This window comes from Sinocyclocheilus grahami, unplaced genomic scaffold (genome assembly GCF_001515645.1).
Source record: "Sinocyclocheilus grahami isolate Dianchi unplaced genomic scaffold, SAMN03320097.WGS_v1.1 scaffold54.1, whole genome shotgun sequence".
Classification (NCBI taxonomy): Eukaryota; Metazoa; Chordata; class Actinopteri; order Cypriniformes; family Cyprinidae; genus Sinocyclocheilus; species Sinocyclocheilus grahami.
Window position 1 is genome coordinate 988996 of NW_015505233.1, and position 18727 is coordinate 1007722.

Genomic DNA, 18727 nt, shown 5'->3' on the forward strand with positions numbered 1-18727 from the left:
TTGTTCAATCTAGATTTAGGTTGATAGTTTTACAGTTGTCACAATACCAACATTTCAGTAGTCAGTAGTCAATACCAGTCATATTTCACAATTCTTGATAACAGTTAAGATACCACAGCAAACTATATGTACAGCATCATTAGATTCATTTAAAGAGCTAATTATTAATACAAACACTAACATACTGAATTAAACAATGGCACACATTCTTACATATCTGTCAATGAAGATGACATTTTTTTCCAAGTATATAATTCAAGTAAATATGCATTAATCAGTCAATTAAATTAACACTTTACAATGAGGTTCAAAATTCCTTAGTTAATACATTAGGTGTCATAACCAGTAATGAACAGTACTTTTACAGAATTCAATTATCTAGGTTCATGTATATTTCTACATACTAAATTGATACATTTTTAACATTTCAAGCTGTATAAATTCACATTGACTAATGTATTATGAACAAACATAAATGAACAATGAATAAACAATAGTATGTTTATCAATGAAAATAAATTGTGATTATTAAAAGCTGTAGAAAATGTTTGTTGTTCAATCCTGTTACCACCTGTGATTCTGCATTATAAACAACTATCCATTAAACAATGAATTATTGAAATAGGGATATCTGCAGAAATTAGTATTACATCAATTAATTTATTAATTAGCATTTCTAATAACAATCTTGTAGTGTCATGACCTTGAGGATGAAGCTAGTAATGCTTGACAGGACTGTTAAACACTAAACAGCTAAAAAAAAGGTAAAACTCCCTTAGTTACCATTAGCTAATGGATTAACTAAAATTAATTAACAATAAACATTTGTTACAGTATTTACACATTTTTGCTATACTAACTCAGGTCCATTAAATCATGTTAACAGATATAACTTTCAATTTTATTACTTAATGATTTTTCATTGTTTGTTCTTGTTCACTAATGTAGTTAACTAATGTTAACAATTGGAATCTTCTTGTAAAGTGTTACCTCAAAGATCACCGTTTCAAAATCAAAAGGTCATCCATTATCCTGGAACGACCCACAATGCCCTGTCCTGACCATTCACACAATTTACCACATGCTCTCACCTCTCCATCACCGCCAGACACTCTTTCCTCCAGGTGAAGCGGCTGCCGCGCCGCAGACGGAAGCTGCCCTGGGTGCTGCTAATGGGAGGAGGGGTTTGACGCCACTCCACAATGTCCTCCAGGGCCATCGGGGCGGGCCGCATCGCTAGTGTTGCACCTGGGACACAAACATGACGTGTCATCTCAGATGAAGTGTCGTGAGGAAAACAGTCTGTGTGCTTCTGAGGAGACCAAAGCCTTTTCACTGGTCCGGAAGCACATGATAATGAGAAAACCGGCACTCTGGGGTTTGGGTCATGACCTTCTAATCTATTCACTGAATGTCTGATATCTTCCCTCAGATCAGCCTGGAAAATACTGAAGGAGCACAAGAGGTTTTCTAAAATTAAAGGCTTTGGAGAACAGTTTATTCTTTTTTGTCAGTGCCATTTAATGCTGTATACATGACTATATTAAAAGGTACAGTTAGGAGATATTTTGAAGAATGTTGGCATCTTTTGACAGTAGTCTTTGACTTCCAAAGTATTTTTTTTCCATACTACTACTTGAGGGTGAGTAAATGACAGAATTTTCATTTTTGGGTGAACTTTTCTTTTAAAGGGATACTCCACCCCAAAATCTAAATTTTGTCATTAATCACTTACCCCCATGTCGTTCCAAACCCGTAAAAGCTTTGTGCGTCTTCGGAACACAATTTAAGATATTTTGGATGAAAACCGGGAGGCTTGTGACTGTCCCATAGACTGCCAAGTAAATGACACTGTCAAGGTCCAGAAAAGTATGAAAGACATCGTCAGAATAGTCAACAATTCGTCTCCTCTGTGTTTCTCCGCATCACCGTAGCGCCATTTTGGAGAATATCCGCTCAACGCAAGCAGCGTACGCTCTTCTGTGTCAGCCGCGACACAAGGATACGTTTTCTACGCTTTGATTTGAACGAAAACAGCGCATCTGTGCAGCGCGGCTGACACAGAAGAGCGTACGCTGCTTGCGTTCAGCGGATATTCCCCAAAATGGCGCTACGGTGATGCGGAGAAACACAGAGGAGATGAATTGTTGAATAAAGTCGTTTTTTTTTTCTTCGCGTACAAAAAGTATTCTCGTCGCTTCATAATGTTACGGTTGAACCACTGAAGGCAGATGGACTATTCTGACCATGTCCTTCATACTTTTCTGGACCTTGACAGTGTCATTTACTTGGCAGTCTATGGGACAGTCACAAGCCTCCCGGTTTTCATCCAAAATATCTTAAATTGTGTTCCGAAGATGAACGAAGCTTTTACGGGTTTGGAACGACATGGGGGTAAGTGATTAATGACAAAATTTTCATTAATTTTCATTAAGGTTTATATTAAGCACTATTTAATGTCATTTAATGTTGCAAGAATATTAAACATTCACAAATTAAAACAACAGAATCAGTATTAAATGACAAAACAATAAAATAAATCATACATATGGCAACTTGTAAAAATCTAAATTTTGGAAAGGCCTCTCTGCTTGTTTTACCCAATTTTGCAATCACGAAATATCATTTGGTTTATACAGAATTATGATTTCTATGATTTTAGATTTTTAATTGTCATATTGTGTTGTAAAGAAAGAATCTATAAAAATAAATAAATAAACAATAATAATAATATACAAATTATGAACTATTTTACCACCTCAATGTTGTATTGATATTATTTATCATATTATGATAGATATTATGACATGCCCACTGAGTACACACCAGAGAGGACCTTAGTGAATCCTTCCTCCTCACAGGGCCGTATTATGTGTTAGCTATTAAGTTTCTATACTATTTTGTGTAAATAAATAACCTAAACATAAAATCGATCATCTTAAAACTGACTTCACACATCACAGCATTATAATGTACAGCATGAAAAATACATATTCATTTTGAGATTTGATAAAGATTAAATTATTTGTGCTTTTTTTTAATTAAGTGAGCATAGCAAAACATAGTATGAAATGTAAAAATGGGAAATTAGCATGTACACAATCATTAAATTAAGTCTTGGGTTTAAAGTTATTAGATGATAGAAACATTAGAAAGTTGTTGGACGTCCTACATGGGTAAATGACACTGGGGTCGGGTATTACCAGGTGTAGTTTTCTCTAGTTGGTACCAGCGGTAGAAGGCTCTTTTCTTCTGCTCACTGAGGTCTGAGCCCTGCTGGAGCAGCCAATGAGAGATCCGGCTCTGACTGATACCTGCAGACAACAACACACAGATTCTGAGGGCAAAATCTGACTTGCATATGCCTCTCGAAGGCCTGCCATGACAAATCCCACAACTGTAATAAAAAGCAGCCCTACAGCTGACATTCGTTTATAGCATTATGCTAGAAGTAACAAAATATTAAGGTGTGCTTTAATGGCTCTCTTTTTTATTATACAAAATAACAAGGGAAATATATCACAGTCACAGGATAAATCACAATATATTTGTTATTCCTTTTGGAAAACAAAAAGCCAGAGCAAACTAACCTGTAACTTGGGCAACTACTGCCTGTGATATTCGCCGGTTCCCCAAGAACGCTTTAATCTCTTCTTTAATTATAGCACTGTCCATTCTACAACAACAGAGAGAGAGACATCAAATGAAAAACATCAACACTATTTTTGGCAACATTTCTTAAAGAGCCATTTTTATACAACAAAAATGTCCGTAATGCTTGTCTTTAACTATATGTTGTCATATCAACAACCAGTCAGTATTAATAACACTAATTTAAGCTTCACAACCTGCAAATACACAGCTTATTTCAGTTCAGATATGACCAATGTTAATGAGTGACTGACATGACTGATTTGTGAGTGCGACTCATTTTGAATGATTCGTGTAAAAGAATTGTTCATAAAAGTCAACTGATCATGAATTGGACTGCACTGGGATTTTTTGGGAGTGTTATGATACAGCAACCAAATACACGGGTTATTTGAGTTCAGATATGACCAAGGTTAATGACCAAGTCAAATCTAGTTTTAATGATTGAGGAATTTTTGGCTGATGAGTTCATTTGTGACTTATTTTGAATGATATATGTAAAAGATTTGTTCGTAAGAGACAACTGTTCATTAACTCAAACGTTTTTTGTTGTTATTTTTACACAGAATTTTGATGCATCATCCAAATACACAGTTTATTTCAGTTCAGATATGAATGAAAGCTAATAAGTAAGACATTTTAGGCTGACGAGTTCAAAACACAATTGTTCATCACGAAGTAGACTACACAGTTTTTCATTGTTTTTTAGGGCCCGAGCACAGGTGATGCGAGGATCCTATTGGAATTGCTCAGTTTCTTCTTCTTCTCCAAAATGAATCGCATTTTTGAGGGCCTAAACATGCTCAAAAACTCATGAAACTCTGCACACGAGTCAGAAGTGGCGAAAATTGACATCTGATATGGGTTTCAGAAGTGGGTGTGGCAAAATGGCTCAATATCACCACCTATAAAATTTCAACGAACTGCCTCTCGAGCTGTTTCAAATACATGTACGAAATTTGGTAGACACATGTAACACACCAATACCTAACAATCTAAAGCCCTTTGTTGACGTTAAATTGCGAAGATACTGAGTTTGTCAGGCGGCCTGACAAACTTCGATGTTTCCCCATGAAATAGGAAGTTGTTATAATTCAGGCATACAATTTCCGATCTGCCCCAAATTTCACATGTTTGAAAAGATCCTGTCCTGAACACATGCCCATGGCCATATTCAGTTATAGTCATAACACCACTGCCAAGAGGTGAGCCCGGGTGCGAGGGCCCTTTCAATGCTGCCTGCAGCTTTAATGTTCATATTGTTTTTGTATTGTAACCATCCAGTTTTTTTTTTTATAAAATAAGAACCGTCCCATCCCGAGAGTTTCCCACTTACCTCATGAGCTCCTCAACTTTGTCATCGATGTCCACTTCCTCATCTGGGTGCTCGTATGCAAAGGCCCGTGAGGTGTTGCTAACAGCGAAGCGGGGCGGAGAGAGCTTCCCATTGGGCATAGCGGCGAGGTCCCGTCCATTTTGGACCAAGGGTGCTACTACCGGCACGGGGGTGGGGACCATCGGGGGCGGGGAGGTGTCATAGCTGTTGCTAGGGGAGGGAGAGAGGCCATTGCTACGGTATCCCGTCTGCGTGGCTGTAGAGGTCGTCGAAGAAGAGGCTGTGAGGTTGTTAGAGGAGGTAGTGCAGGAGTTGGAAGAGGTGGTGGCATTGCTGCCGTTGCCGTGATTGACGTCGGCCGCCCCGCTCCCGCCGTGGGCGTGCCGGTGGCCGAACTTCTCCACGTGCTCGCGGTCCAGCCGGTCGAGGGTGTCCAGGGCGTGCAAGATCTCTTGCTTTGTCATGCCGCTCCGACGTAGCCGCTGCAGCAAGTCGATCTGCTCAATGGTAAAACGAGGCTCATCTGTATAATGGGACATTCTGCCAAGAAAAAGAGAGAGAGCTGCTGCATTAGAGAATTGATGTTGAAGGAAATGCTGATAAAACACGACACATGGCTGCATAGTGTATAAAAGTCAAAACAACACAGCCTAGACTAAAAAGCAATGTTTTTGTCTGAGAAATGCAGTGGAGGAGGTGTAGCAGGGGCCGCATGCGCATGAGCCCTAACTAAAGCATTATTTTTCCAAGAAAATGTCAAAGTCACCGCACCTTTATCGACCAATCATTGCAACAGAAGTGCGGAGCCTGTCTGAGGTCAAAGCAAAGACACTGCATGCATTACCACAGAATTTTTAATAGACTTTAAACAGCAGAAAGCTGGGACACGTGAGGAGGGGGAAGGAGGTTAACTTTAGGGAAAACTGCCAAAAAAATTCCATCTGAGGCGGCCAACCTACTTTCAGTGAAGAAACTGAGGATGAATCACTCCGTACGGGCGTTTGTCTGAGAATAGTTCTCTCAATGCCAGGCTGTTGCCCTCACACGCATGCTTCTGCCGAATTGTTGTCCCGCAACACACCGTATTTCAATTCATTTCGAGTTTTAAAAGGAAGCTACAACTTATGACGCTGCAAATGCAAAACTCGTGCCAGCGCAATATGCATTCCATATGGCACAGTGTAATGCAATCAAGTAAACGAGAAAACGGTGAGGCTCCTTTTAACAAAAATGAAGATTTCAACTTCCCTGCGACATGTTCTTCAAGAATAAATTCTGCTGATGAGTGAGTACGACGGTCTCCTGGTGTCTGCGCTGCATTAAAATGCATAAAAAAGATTTCTGCTCACCCAAGCACCCTTAAAAAGCTTCAAAAGGTATAATTATCCAGAGGCATCAGATACAGCAAATCAGCAAAAACAACAATAAATCTGGGAGTGTTCTTAAGGATTTGTTCAATATTCCGTTTTTTGTATCTCCCAAAAAAAACAATACCTTATAACAAGCCTTTAGCGTTAGAAACCGAACAATACAAGTCATAAAATAAAAATCCCCTATTGTCCCACGGATGCATGCACCACATATACATTTTCAGTCTTTCTGATATGAGAATAAAAAACATTCCAAATGTAAAGGTGTCACCTCAGACATCAAATCCGGTTTTAAATATGCTAGCCAATAAACCACAGTGACACAAGAATTCAGAATCGCCCATATGTAGACGCGTTAAACCACACTACTGACTTGATGATGACAAACCAACTCAGTTAACTGGCCTGCACACATGAAACAAGTAACACAAATAATTGTTTAATAATGCAAAATGCATTGCTACTTTTAACAATAACAATCATCAAAGGAGATGCAATCTTGCTATATCAAGCATTAAACGCAAGGCTACTGGTGTGCATGCAATTTTAAAAACGTTTTAATGCTCCAAGGAGTTTTAGAGTTTAGCGTTGCTCATTGTGTCTTTTATTTGCATATTCATAGTCTTATCTGACATATGCATGGAAGCATAAAAGCATCTATAGTTTATAGTTAAGAAACTACAGTACTGAGGCAGCAGCACAAAAACTCATCTGTTTTGCAGCAGCTCAAGAACAAAGTTGATTTTGTCCATATGCCCCTGGTTCTTTTCATCAGCACGGCATCCACAAAAAGCCCAAATCTCTTATTACTTCAATTCTCCATAATTTGAAACCATTTTTACAGCCCATTTGTTGGATATGTAAGTTACGGTGATCTTTAAAATATCAATTTACCTCTATAGACAGCTGGTAATTATTAGACCTTCATGCACACTGATCAATGAAAATAGAGACCATCCAGAACATGTCGTCTGAAGTACCTGATGCCCACTGTGCTTCTACAATTAAAGTTATATCTGTACATAAACTGAATGTGATAAGCATCTACAGAACATCTACATTTTCTACAGAAACATAAACAAAATGATTATTCAGGCCACACAAAACTGCATATATTAAAGCTGTTACTGAAATTCAAGAATTTGAAATTAAGAGATAATAAATCAAATGCGTCCTCAAATTATTTATTCTAGGTCATATTTGTAACAAGCACATGACACCGCCTAAATGATGCTCACAAAGATGCAGTACAACAACAAAACTTACAAATAATTAAAAAAAAGTATAAATAAACACACTAATTATATTAAATGAAAATATTATACAAACTATTTGAGGGGGGGGGACTACAAAGATTTTAAGCTGTGTCAGTAATTATAATCCATAAACATAACACTTTATTTGTCACGAGGGCTTATAAGGAATGCTTATAATGTGCACTGTTAACCCTTATTCCCTGCTTCACATAAGCCTACTAAGCAAAAAGCCACTTCACCGCATATAAAAACATTAACTGAATACACACATTCTTTTATTTGATCAACTTTACCCGCTTACATTATTTTCATTGTGGAGACAAACTGGCCACTCTGAGAAAATGAAATATGGCCCAAAAAAGGGAAGTCTCTCAAGCTTGCTGCACTGGTATGAAGAAACTGAGACTGGGAATGAAAGCTAGAATCCAGAAAGATGCTGCTCAGCCAGAGAAATGGCAAACTGTCTTAAGGTAAGTGATAAGAACAGGTTGAAAGGACCACGGTAAGACTAGAGAAACATCCAGACTGACTTTTTTTATTGTTGAATAGATGCTGGAAAGCGCAAAATACTAAACCATAATCCATATTTTAGCTTCATCAGCAGTTTGGCAGGTAGGTTGGTCAGTCAAAAATGCATCTAAATTATTTTATTTAATATAATGCAATGTGAAGAATTTACAATAAAAAGCATGATGGGATACAAATGCACTTTACACTAGAAAAACAATCTGGATTTATCATATTTGCAAATAAATTAAGCAATTTAATTTGATCAGTTTATGACAACAATAACGTGTTTACTCCTATATTGCATAATGCATACACTTTATTTAAAAACTATTAACATATAGTATCTATAAGAAAAAGATGCACAACTTTGAATTTAGGTGGTCTTAATAGGGCCACCTTCCCTAAATAAAAAATAACTGCTTTTGAAAAAAATGCATTAAATCAAATTTGCATGAACTATCAAGCCTATATTTACCAGACGTCACCTTAACCTAATATAAACACACCCTATACCCAAATAACACAGCTCTAGAATGCTGTCAGCACCTTGTTAAAACACAAAACAGAATAATATATAAATATACGCATATATATGCATGCATAATAACAGTCATAGTAATAAATGCAAAGAGATGAGCATCAACACAACTATTAGTTCATTTGACCAATGTCAACATAGTGTCAGTTGTTGCACAGTTGCTGGCATTTCTTTTCTAAACCCCTATCCCAGCACAGAATGGGAGCAGATGTAACTTTACATGCGAACCAGCGGTCGAACCGAGCTCAGTTCCCCCCGAGCGCCATTTACACGTGAATGCATGTTTCATGTCTCCAGACAGATTTACCAAATGTCGCCTTTCTTATAATTTGGCATCTCAGATTTACCTGATTGTGCGCGTGCGGGGCCTCCGTGCACCACAGCATTTATTCAACTCAACTGACAGTGTTTCCGTCCCTTTAATCCCCGTCGCCAGACATGAACCAGCAAAACAGGACGATGTCCGACTCTCCCGCTACCGTTCCCTAATTTGATTTCATATCAAGGCAAAAACTGATTCGCCTTTGTCTGACTGACTGAAGCCATATTGATATTAACAGAAGCGCTGCGGTGGTTTCATGGGAGTTGTAGTTCCTCTCGGCGGACGGGATAGTCACACTTAATGGGAGTTCGTCGAGCGCCGGACTACAAATCCAGTGGAATATGGTACAGTTTCATCCTCGATCATTTTTCACCAACTGCTGCACGGACAAAAATGTCATTTCAGACTTTTTATTCGCTGAGGACATGACGACAGAATGTGGAGTTTACTGCTTATATTCCTCTCTCTCTTTTTTCTCCGAAATATGAATTTAGTTTATTATTAATATTATACATATCATACAGATGTATGTTTTCAACGAGATAAAGTATTTTTTTCCCCTTTAGAGTACATATTTACTATTTATTCGACATAGTACTTTTAACGAAAGACTCACAGACATACATTTTATCAGAAATTAATTGTGTGAGGGGGAAACTGTCAAAAAACCCTAAAAGATAAAAAGGTATGTTTGGTTGTACTGGATTAAATGAAATTCTTACAACACCTTCACAGGGGATTCACAGTTTTATTACATACGACCGCCCTCTAGTGGACATTTACCGCAATCACAACAACAGTGGCCACAAAACACCACATTTTGGTGATATTGATTTAATAATAATAATCAATATAATCGATAATAGATTTATTTGTCTCTCTTTCAATTTTATAATATTATTTAAAAAATGTTGTTTAGAACAATGGTTTGATATTTTTGTGTTACCCTTTACATTTTATTTTTGACCATTTTGTTTTGTGTTCCACAATCGTTTAGTTTTAGCTGAAATACCTATTGAATGACAACTTACCCCATACAGCATTAAATATGGTGGGTGTTTGAGTTCAATGAACGGTATCTTCGGAAGCTTATTTGCAGCCTAGACTTTATGTATGTGCTGGTGTTTCCAAATCAAATCACATCCAAATAACCCAGGGCTTCTTGAGTCGATTATATTATTGTAATTGTGCAAACAGGGCAAGAAATGTGCATTAGGCGTGCAACAATATGACTGTTTTGGCTCATTGACTTTGCATTGATCCACTCACTAATTTTGACAGCCCAGAATGCACAAAACGAACAAATAAGAAGACTAGAATATGCTAGAAAACATCTATTTCCTTTGCTGCTTGGAAACAGGTTGGAAATCCATTGCGTTGCTTTTGCTGGCTTTCACATCACCTCTGAGATTCCCCTGAAGTGACAGCAGAATCATATCCACACTAGTGGCATGGAAGGAAAGTCATGACACACATACACAGACATGACAGGACTCACCAACCTAAAGAAATGGATATTCACTTACCCGCTGTTCAGTCAAATAACAGCCTGCATTATGAGATATTGATTTGCACAACAGTAATCTCATACATCCAATATAGTTATCATTGTCAATCACCAAATAAATAAATATGTGGACATGAAATATCGTTTGAGTTTTAATTATTTGAAAATATTAATGTATAGCCTATTATCTTAAAGCTTCTGCTAAGAAAAAATAGTAGCCTACCCTACAAAGTACACAACAATAGGTCTAGCAGGATAAACGCTGCAATAGTAGGCTATTTCAGTAGGCTAATATTAATAGCCCTATATATGTAACCTCTAAAGTAGTTTTCAGTACAGTCCATAACCGAGACGCAAGATCATGCACTCACATTTGCACGATTTCCCAGCAAAACTGTCAAAGCATATTTTATTATAATTCATCATGCATTGCATCTCTACATACAGTCATTCACCTCAAAATAAAGTAAGCAGGTTTCAAAGTTCAAGATACAAAGTGCTGGAGAAAATGATTTGATGTCCTGCATCATACCCATCATATTTTGGCATTGCACATATTTCATGAACAGTTCAAAACGACATTGTTCATTTTGTTCTGTTGCACATTCGTTTCAGTTCATCTGAAACACCTGATAAGCAATTCAAGCAATCAATAGGCTGTTAAGTCATGAGTTCTATACAGCTGCTAGACTCACTGAAGCATCTGCAGTAGCTATAACATCATGAAACAGGTGGCATGCGGGCTGTCTCTTAACTGTTGCACCTTATGCCTCACGTCCATATCTACATACCTGCACAGTGAAGAGGATAGTAAGCTACTGGTGAATGAATGTAATTTGCATCACATTTTCACTTAGATTGTTCAGCTGAACCTAAAAAGAAATGCTCCACTAGTAAGTGGCAGAAGCTGACAGAAGTGACAGAAAGACAAGTCCAAAAGTCTGACACCACAATGAAAATCTCAGACCCTATAGGTGCATGCATGCATGCATATTCAAAAGTTCACGGTCAATATTTTTTGTTGTTTTAAGTCTCTTGTGCTCACCAAGGGTGCAATTATATGATCAAAAATACAGTAAAAACAGTAATAATTTGAAAAACTATACAATTAAAAATAACTGTTTTCTTTCTCAATATATTTTAAAATGCAATTTATTCCTGTGATGGTAAAGTTGTTTATTTATTTATTTTTTTGAAATAATTCTAATATGCTATGGTACTGAAGAAACATTTATAATCAATGTTACAAACAGTTGTGCTGTTTTATATTTGTGTGAAAACCATGATAAATGTTTTAAAGATTCTTGATGAATTGAAGTTCAAAAGAACAGCATTTATTTGAAATATAAATATTTTGTAAGTTTATAAAAGTTTTTACTGTAAATTTAATGCAGCCTTGCTGAATGAGTATTGTTTTTCAAACAAAAAAATCCAAACTTTTGAATGGTAGTGTATATGCTATATTTAATATAATAAATACTTAAGATTCAGAACTATTTCTAGGTCCAATATGTAAATTTGTGACATTGCTCATGTTACTCTGAAGGTCAGGCGTTCATAAGATGCTCTTTGGATCATTTAATCCAAAGTTCATGCAGCTCGAGTGCTGCTGCAATTTAAGCCAAAGAAGGACAAGCCAAGTACTATTTTTCAATTAATAGTTATGAAATTCAAAAATTCATGTTAATTTTTCAGTTTACATTTCATGCGAATTATGCTCATAATATAAATATACATTCACACTAGTGGTCTCAGACTTTGGACACCCCACTGAAGATCTGTTCTGTAGATCCCATGTGTTCTTTTTTTTTTGCCATACAAAGTGCTAAACCTGATTGCAACATCCTCCAATAAAAAACAAACAAACCCTGCAATCATAAGAAAGTTTGAGTCGAAACTCTGTGCAGCAAAGCCTCTCCCAGCACATCAATCTTAGAAACAGACCTGAGCTTGAGTTCTCCGTTCTCTTTACCTTCAGAGCAACAATGGATATTTCAACTACAGCATTGCACACACACAAGAGACTTCATGTACGAGCCTACATCTGTATTATAAACGTAATACTAGCTAAAGTCGTTGTGTTGTTTTGTTTGTAAAGGTTATATTTATCTGTCCGCACTGGTTTCTGCAAGTCTATTATTCATTATGCCCAGGGCTCCAACCCCACCAGAGAATCCATTGTGCCTATTTGTTGACCCGCATGGCCTGGGATGGCCGTTGGCAGTCTCAGACAGTTGTTTCTGCATGATCGCCAGGTTCACCTTATTAGCCGCCAGGAAGTCTCTCATGGAGATCATCTCTCCAGACATCCTGCGTCCATCAGTCTCGCTGTCGTTCACGGCATCTGTGTCTATGGATATGTTGCGAACACGTTTTCGGACATGGGCTGGCATGACTGCATTTCTACGGGGCCGGAGAGACCTCCTGGGCCAGTGACGGCATGGTATCTCGAGCTTTTTCAGGAGCCAGTTGAGCACCTGCTTGATAACAATAGAGATGACGTTGAACAGTGAGTAAATGCAGCAAACGCCCATTAAAATAAAGAAGAAATTGACGATTCGGTAGATGGTTTGGTTTTCGTAGCTGGCCCGCTGGCTGCTGACCATATCCCCGAAACCAATGGTGCTGAATGCCACAAAGCAGAAGTAGAGTGAATCCAAATATCCCCATCCCTCGATTGAGGAATACATGGCCGAAGCACAACAAGAAATGATTATTGCTGCCACGCAAAGGATCAACATCACACAATACACTGAGGGCTTCCATCCTGCAAGACTGTCTTCACGATTTAGCCTCGCGTCTTGTCTGCTGTCGTGAGGTAAAACTCCTTTGCGTCGCCGTTGGACTTCATGGCAGGATTTGAGAACAAAAGCCAACACTGTTATTATTCTCTCCAAGAACAGATTGAAAAATAAAATGGTGGCTGCACAGCCAATGAGGCCATAAAAGATCAGGAAGATTTTGCCACTGAACACTAAAATGTAACAACACGAGAAAACAGTGACAACCCAATTCCTGTGGTTTACCTGCATAAGTCAATAAAGAAATAATAATAATAATAAATAGCTCTATGACATATACTGCAGGTCTAGTTGACACACGGGCTATATGTCAGTAACTATATGGTTTTGAGTCAAAGTCAAATTACATAAATATATGTTTTCTCTAACTGTTGCTTTTTAATGTTGTTTTCAAGTCAGACCTCTCTTTAATTAGATTTGTTTCTATCCTAATTTTTGCAGTGTTTCAGGTAAACAAGTTAAGATGATAAAACCTCACTCACATACATTCATGCAGGGACAATAAGACAGATTGGACTATTTGAAATATTAGAAATGTAAACAGTTTATTCATTACAATAATTGTTGGCTAAAGCAATGGCTATATTTTTTTTTGCATCCTATTTCATTAAACTGTTTAGACTTTGCTGAAAGGTTATAACAGACCACTTTTATTTGTGAGAATATGCCCCACTATTCAAACAATAAACTGTATCTACATTTTTTTCCAGGCAAGACTTTAGGCTATATATTCACTGGAAAAGTGTGACTAGCATGTCTCTCTCTCTCTCTCTCTCTCTCTCTCTCTCACACACACACACACACACACACACACACACACACACACACACACATTAGTATTACCATATTATCATACTACTATTTTTATATGTTTGTTGTAAATATGTTGTATATACACATTTTAGAGTTATTTTAGATATATACATATACCTAATACATTTAAGAATCTTTCCTAATCTTTTTAGTCAAAATATATTTCAAGTGTCATTCTTACCGATGGTGGAAACGACAGTACCGACAAAGTAAAAGGCTCCAGTAAAATCCCAGCGTGGTCTGAGGGTGTCCACCCGTATTCCTGCCATGTTCGCCTCTTCATAATGTCTCAAGAACTTCTCCAGATCACTTTTGTTGAGATTGTACTTTTGGCTGAAAAGCTCAAACCTCTGAGCCCACTTTTCCTTCGCCTGCTTCTCCTTGGGATGCTCCAGGGCTGAAAAGACCGCGGCTCCGCACATGAGGTAGAGGATGATGAGGAGCAGCAACATTATGAACCTCGCATTATCTTCATTCACAGGACCACAGCAGCACGCGCCTCTACATGCCATTATGTGACTACTGCTGGACAGGACTGGTAATAAAGTCTCCACATCTTACATTTAACGATGGTGGGCATGCAACTGTAAGAAACTTCCTCGTCTTCCATTATTCTTGGGCTGCATGTACACCAAATGCTCATGAGCAATGATGATGAGAGATGCTCATACCATCCTCTGACAATGGGTTTAGTGGCAGCTGAAATCCTGTTAGATGAGATTGTGGGTCGATCTGCTAGTTTAGCTCATCTCATGTGATGCATCTCACTGGGTCTCTTCGAAAAGCCTATAACCGATCTTATATTCACTTCAGTCGCTGGTACGTCCATCAGGTGGCTGCATGCACAAGCTATGGAAAAGATCTTACAATACTGGATACAAGCTTTATAGTAAGCCTTCAACGCCAGTTTACACAGACTAAACTCGCAAGAACTCTCTGGATATATTCACAATGTGCCCTTAAGTTCAGTAGGCAAAACTCACAAGAAGCGCACGTTCCCTGCGACTGCACTAAACTCTCGGAGCAGACGCATATGGCAAGCCATTTGAACAATTACACTCTAAAACTAAAGTTTTTCTTTCTTTGTTGCTGGTACTTATTTTAATAGTATTACAACTAATAAGAACTTAAATAGCGACTAGTATCTATTTTCCAGCTAATAGGGAACGTTTTTAGAACTTTAGGTAAAGTTTGTGGCAAAGTTCTCTAAAAGTTATAAATAAACTAATTCTAATGGAATGTTTGTTCAAAGTTCTCTGGTCTTTAATAATGTTCTCACAACGTTTGCACAAAAACATTATTTATACATTATTAATGGAACTTTTTTTCCAGAATCATTTTAGTTGTTTACTTGTTTCAGAGGACATTATAAAAGTATTGTGCCCAAAGTGTATGATTGCAGAAAAAATATATGCATTTGTATTGAACATTTATGGAGCAACAGATTTTCTTTGAAAATAAATCATACATGTCGTATATTTTGTTTAAAAATCGTATAAATGTATGAGGTGGCATGGGGTAAAATGCACACAGTATTGATACAAATACTTTAGCTAAAATAGGCTATTTATTTTTAAAATAATGTCTAAAGCCGGGCGCACACTGTGCAATTTTTTAAAAGTCCTTTAGGATTGTACTTGTCAGACTGTAAGAACATGATGATCATATCACACTGTGGGATCTCAGTTGTTATTAATGTCAGACTGTACGACAGTCAAGGCGTGTTAAAAACGGGCGTGTGCAAGAAAACTTGTCCGTAGTTTTACATTATCAACCCACACACGTTAAGTGACCACGAGCTGCATTGCATGCGGGGCTGAAATGTTGGCTATCATCTAAAGTATATGAACGGCGGAAATACCAGCGTATTTAAGTAAGCAGCACTACACACCCACATGAAAACGCAATGTGGGTGTGTAGGCGCAACCGGTGTTTATCATAGCAAAGGCAACATATCAGATGAATTCCGTGAGTGTTGGAGTTTATGAAAGTCTCTAGCATTAATTCTGGTCATGGCTTGTCTTGAAAAACGAAGATAGTTTGACGTTCGTCGTAGGAGAAGTCACTCTGCAGGACAGTGTGCCAAATCTTCTGACACTGCCAGAAATACGTCGGAGGTAAAATCTGACCGCAACAGCCATTAATCGGCTGTCTGTGATTTTAGCCTAGGATTATAGGAATCTTTTAGGATTTTCAAAATTTGTCTCAGACGGATCGTGGCCAAAATTGCCCAGTGTGAGCCAGGCTTAAGTTAGTACTTGTTCAAAACAATCACTTTAGCAAAGTGTGTACTATTTTCTGCTTATTTTGATAAATAAAAAACATTTTTTGTTCAGTAAATATACTGTCATTAAAATATGTTAATATAAAACATATTTCAAAATACAGAATCAAAATCATTTAAAAAAGTAAAGATTCTGAAAGCACTGAAGGATATCCCATAAAAATTTAATGTAGATTTACAGTAGTAACAACAAATTATATTTTATTATATGAGATGATTAATATCATGTTTTTAAATATAATGGTTTCATGCTAAACATGGTGATTATCTCTAAGATGGACACCCAAAATAATGAATTCAATTTACCATCTGAATCTAACCATCTCATGTCAACAAATGGAAAAGTCAGCCTTCTGTTAATTATCATGTTAATTATTGTGCCTTTAGCCCCATCAGCAGGGGCACTTTTTACCCAAAATGTCATACATTTACATATTCTTTCGTTATTTAAAAACTGTTGCTTAAATTATCTTTAAAAAAAACTGAAAATCATTAAGAAAGACCTTTGTCTCAAAATATGTTAAATAATTTTTAGCAATTCTCATATTCTACTTAAATCTACAACATTTTAAAAAACAAAATATTAGAACAAGCACAGAATCAAATATGTGCTGCTGCCTGCGATCACGTCAAGGATCAGCCACATTTGCACATGCATCTTGAAAAGCAGATGTTTTGTAAAGTGCTAAGCCGAGTTTTTCTGCCATCTAGTGGTTTAGAGGAAAATAATATCAAAGGCGTATTTAATGTTTGCAAAATTTATGTTTGCAATGTTTGCAAAATTCCACGAAATGTAATGTTCCTGGAATTTTCCAACAAAAAAACAAAAACATTTTGAACATTGAGAGAAATAATATTTTTATAACTTAATGGGAACGTTGGCAAAACTATCTTAGAACATGTTTTTGTTAGCTTGGTTTTAATTTGCTACTATTCCAATTAGTCACTATTACTCACATTCTCATTCCCAACTCGTCACATATTGACGCTTGGTCAGGACCCTTTGGCGTCACTTTTTGATGCACAAGATATAACAGGCAGATACAGCTACAGTCATAATTATTTCCAAAAAAATATTAATATTCCAAGTCTTGCGAGGCAAAACAATTGATTTGTGAGAGGAATAGATGTGATCGCCATCTCCTTGTTTACCTGAAGCCAAATGCTATTGGCTCTTGTGTGTCTCGTGACCATTTTATATTGTTCAAAAGTGGGTAGGTTTAGTGTAGGGGTGGGGTTAGGTGCTCCAATGAAAGTATACATTTATATAAAATTAGTTTATATTTTTTTTTACAAATGCATGTAAACTATTAGATTAAGACATACAACTGAAAACAACGGAGGACTCTGCACGTCGAAAAGTGACACTAAAAGGATACCCCTGTGCATCGAAAAATGACGCTTAAGGGGTACCTTGAGCGTCAAAAAGCGACACCAAGGGGTCCTGACCAAGTGTCAATATGTGACGAGTTGGGAGTGAGAACATGTTGGTCACTCTTATTCCAACTGTGACAGATTTTGATGTTACTGGTAACAAATTGCTAATTTTGCCAAATTTGATTCTTTGCGGATGTGTATTCCAGTTGTATCACTAAATATTTACTGGGTATTCACATTTATACCTTTTCAAAAAGCTACTTATAGCATATACACTGAAAAAAATTATTCATTGAATTTACAAATTTTTTTTTATGTAAGTGGTTGCAATCAATTTATTTTAGCTACATTTAAATAAATTTTGCTGAACGTTAGTCAACTAAATGTATTTAAATGTAACTAAAATAAATTGATTGCAACCACTTACCTTTACAAAAATGGAGTATAATTTTTTTCAGTGTATATGTTTTAAATTAAAAGTACCAAATCAATATACACTAATATCAGACATTAGCATGTATTCCTGTTATTACTTTTACTAGCCCATAAGTATGACAAGTAATAATAATAATAAAGTAATATAAGAGGCTGTTGTAATATAGCAAAGCTAGACTAATAAATATTTGAACCTAATTAAACATCACTAGAAAAAGGGATGTGCCAGAGACAACTGTAATATGCATTAATCAGAACTCAACATAAATGCAGATACTTGTTAGTTTTAATAAATGTTAATACAGCTTTCCATATGATGCCTTCATGTCTTGTCATGTCTATATATATACTCTGGAAATAACTGCAAAAATGTCATACCTAGACAAAACTATGAGTTTAATAACATGGGGACAATTATTAGTAATTGCATGGGTTTTAATTGGAATCGTTAACACAGTAGTCACTCATTTGAATGGAAAACACATAATGATCCTCGTGGTTTTGGCCAGACTGCTCTGTTAGGAATT

At 36.9% G+C, this 18727-nt stretch overlaps 2 protein-coding genes across 2 annotated transcripts; both read right to left on the reverse strand.

Moving 5' to 3' along the window:
• Positions 1-1087: 1087 nt before the first annotated feature.
• LOC107583622 (homeobox-containing protein 1-like) lies at positions 1088-9207 on the reverse strand. The gene is made up of 5 exons (XM_016269908.1): positions 9009-9207; positions 4988-5527; positions 3591-3676; positions 3204-3314; positions 1088-1248 (listed from the first exon to the last, which is right to left on the reverse strand). Exons 2-5 carry the CDS (start codon positions 5524-5526, stop codon positions 1088-1090), a joined length of 897 nt encoding a protein of 298 aa, XP_016125394.1. The 5' UTR covers position 5527; positions 9009-9207.
• Positions 9208-12595: 3388 nt separating this feature from the next.
• LOC107583680 (potassium channel subfamily K member 13-like) lies at positions 12596-14757 on the reverse strand. The gene is made up of 2 exons (XM_016269962.1): positions 14286-14757; positions 12596-13464 (listed from the first exon to the last, which is right to left on the reverse strand). Exons 1-2 carry the CDS (start codon positions 14614-14616, stop codon positions 12596-12598), a joined length of 1200 nt encoding a protein of 399 aa, XP_016125448.1. The 5' UTR covers positions 14617-14757.
• Between the last annotated feature and the right edge of the window lie 3970 nt (positions 14758-18727).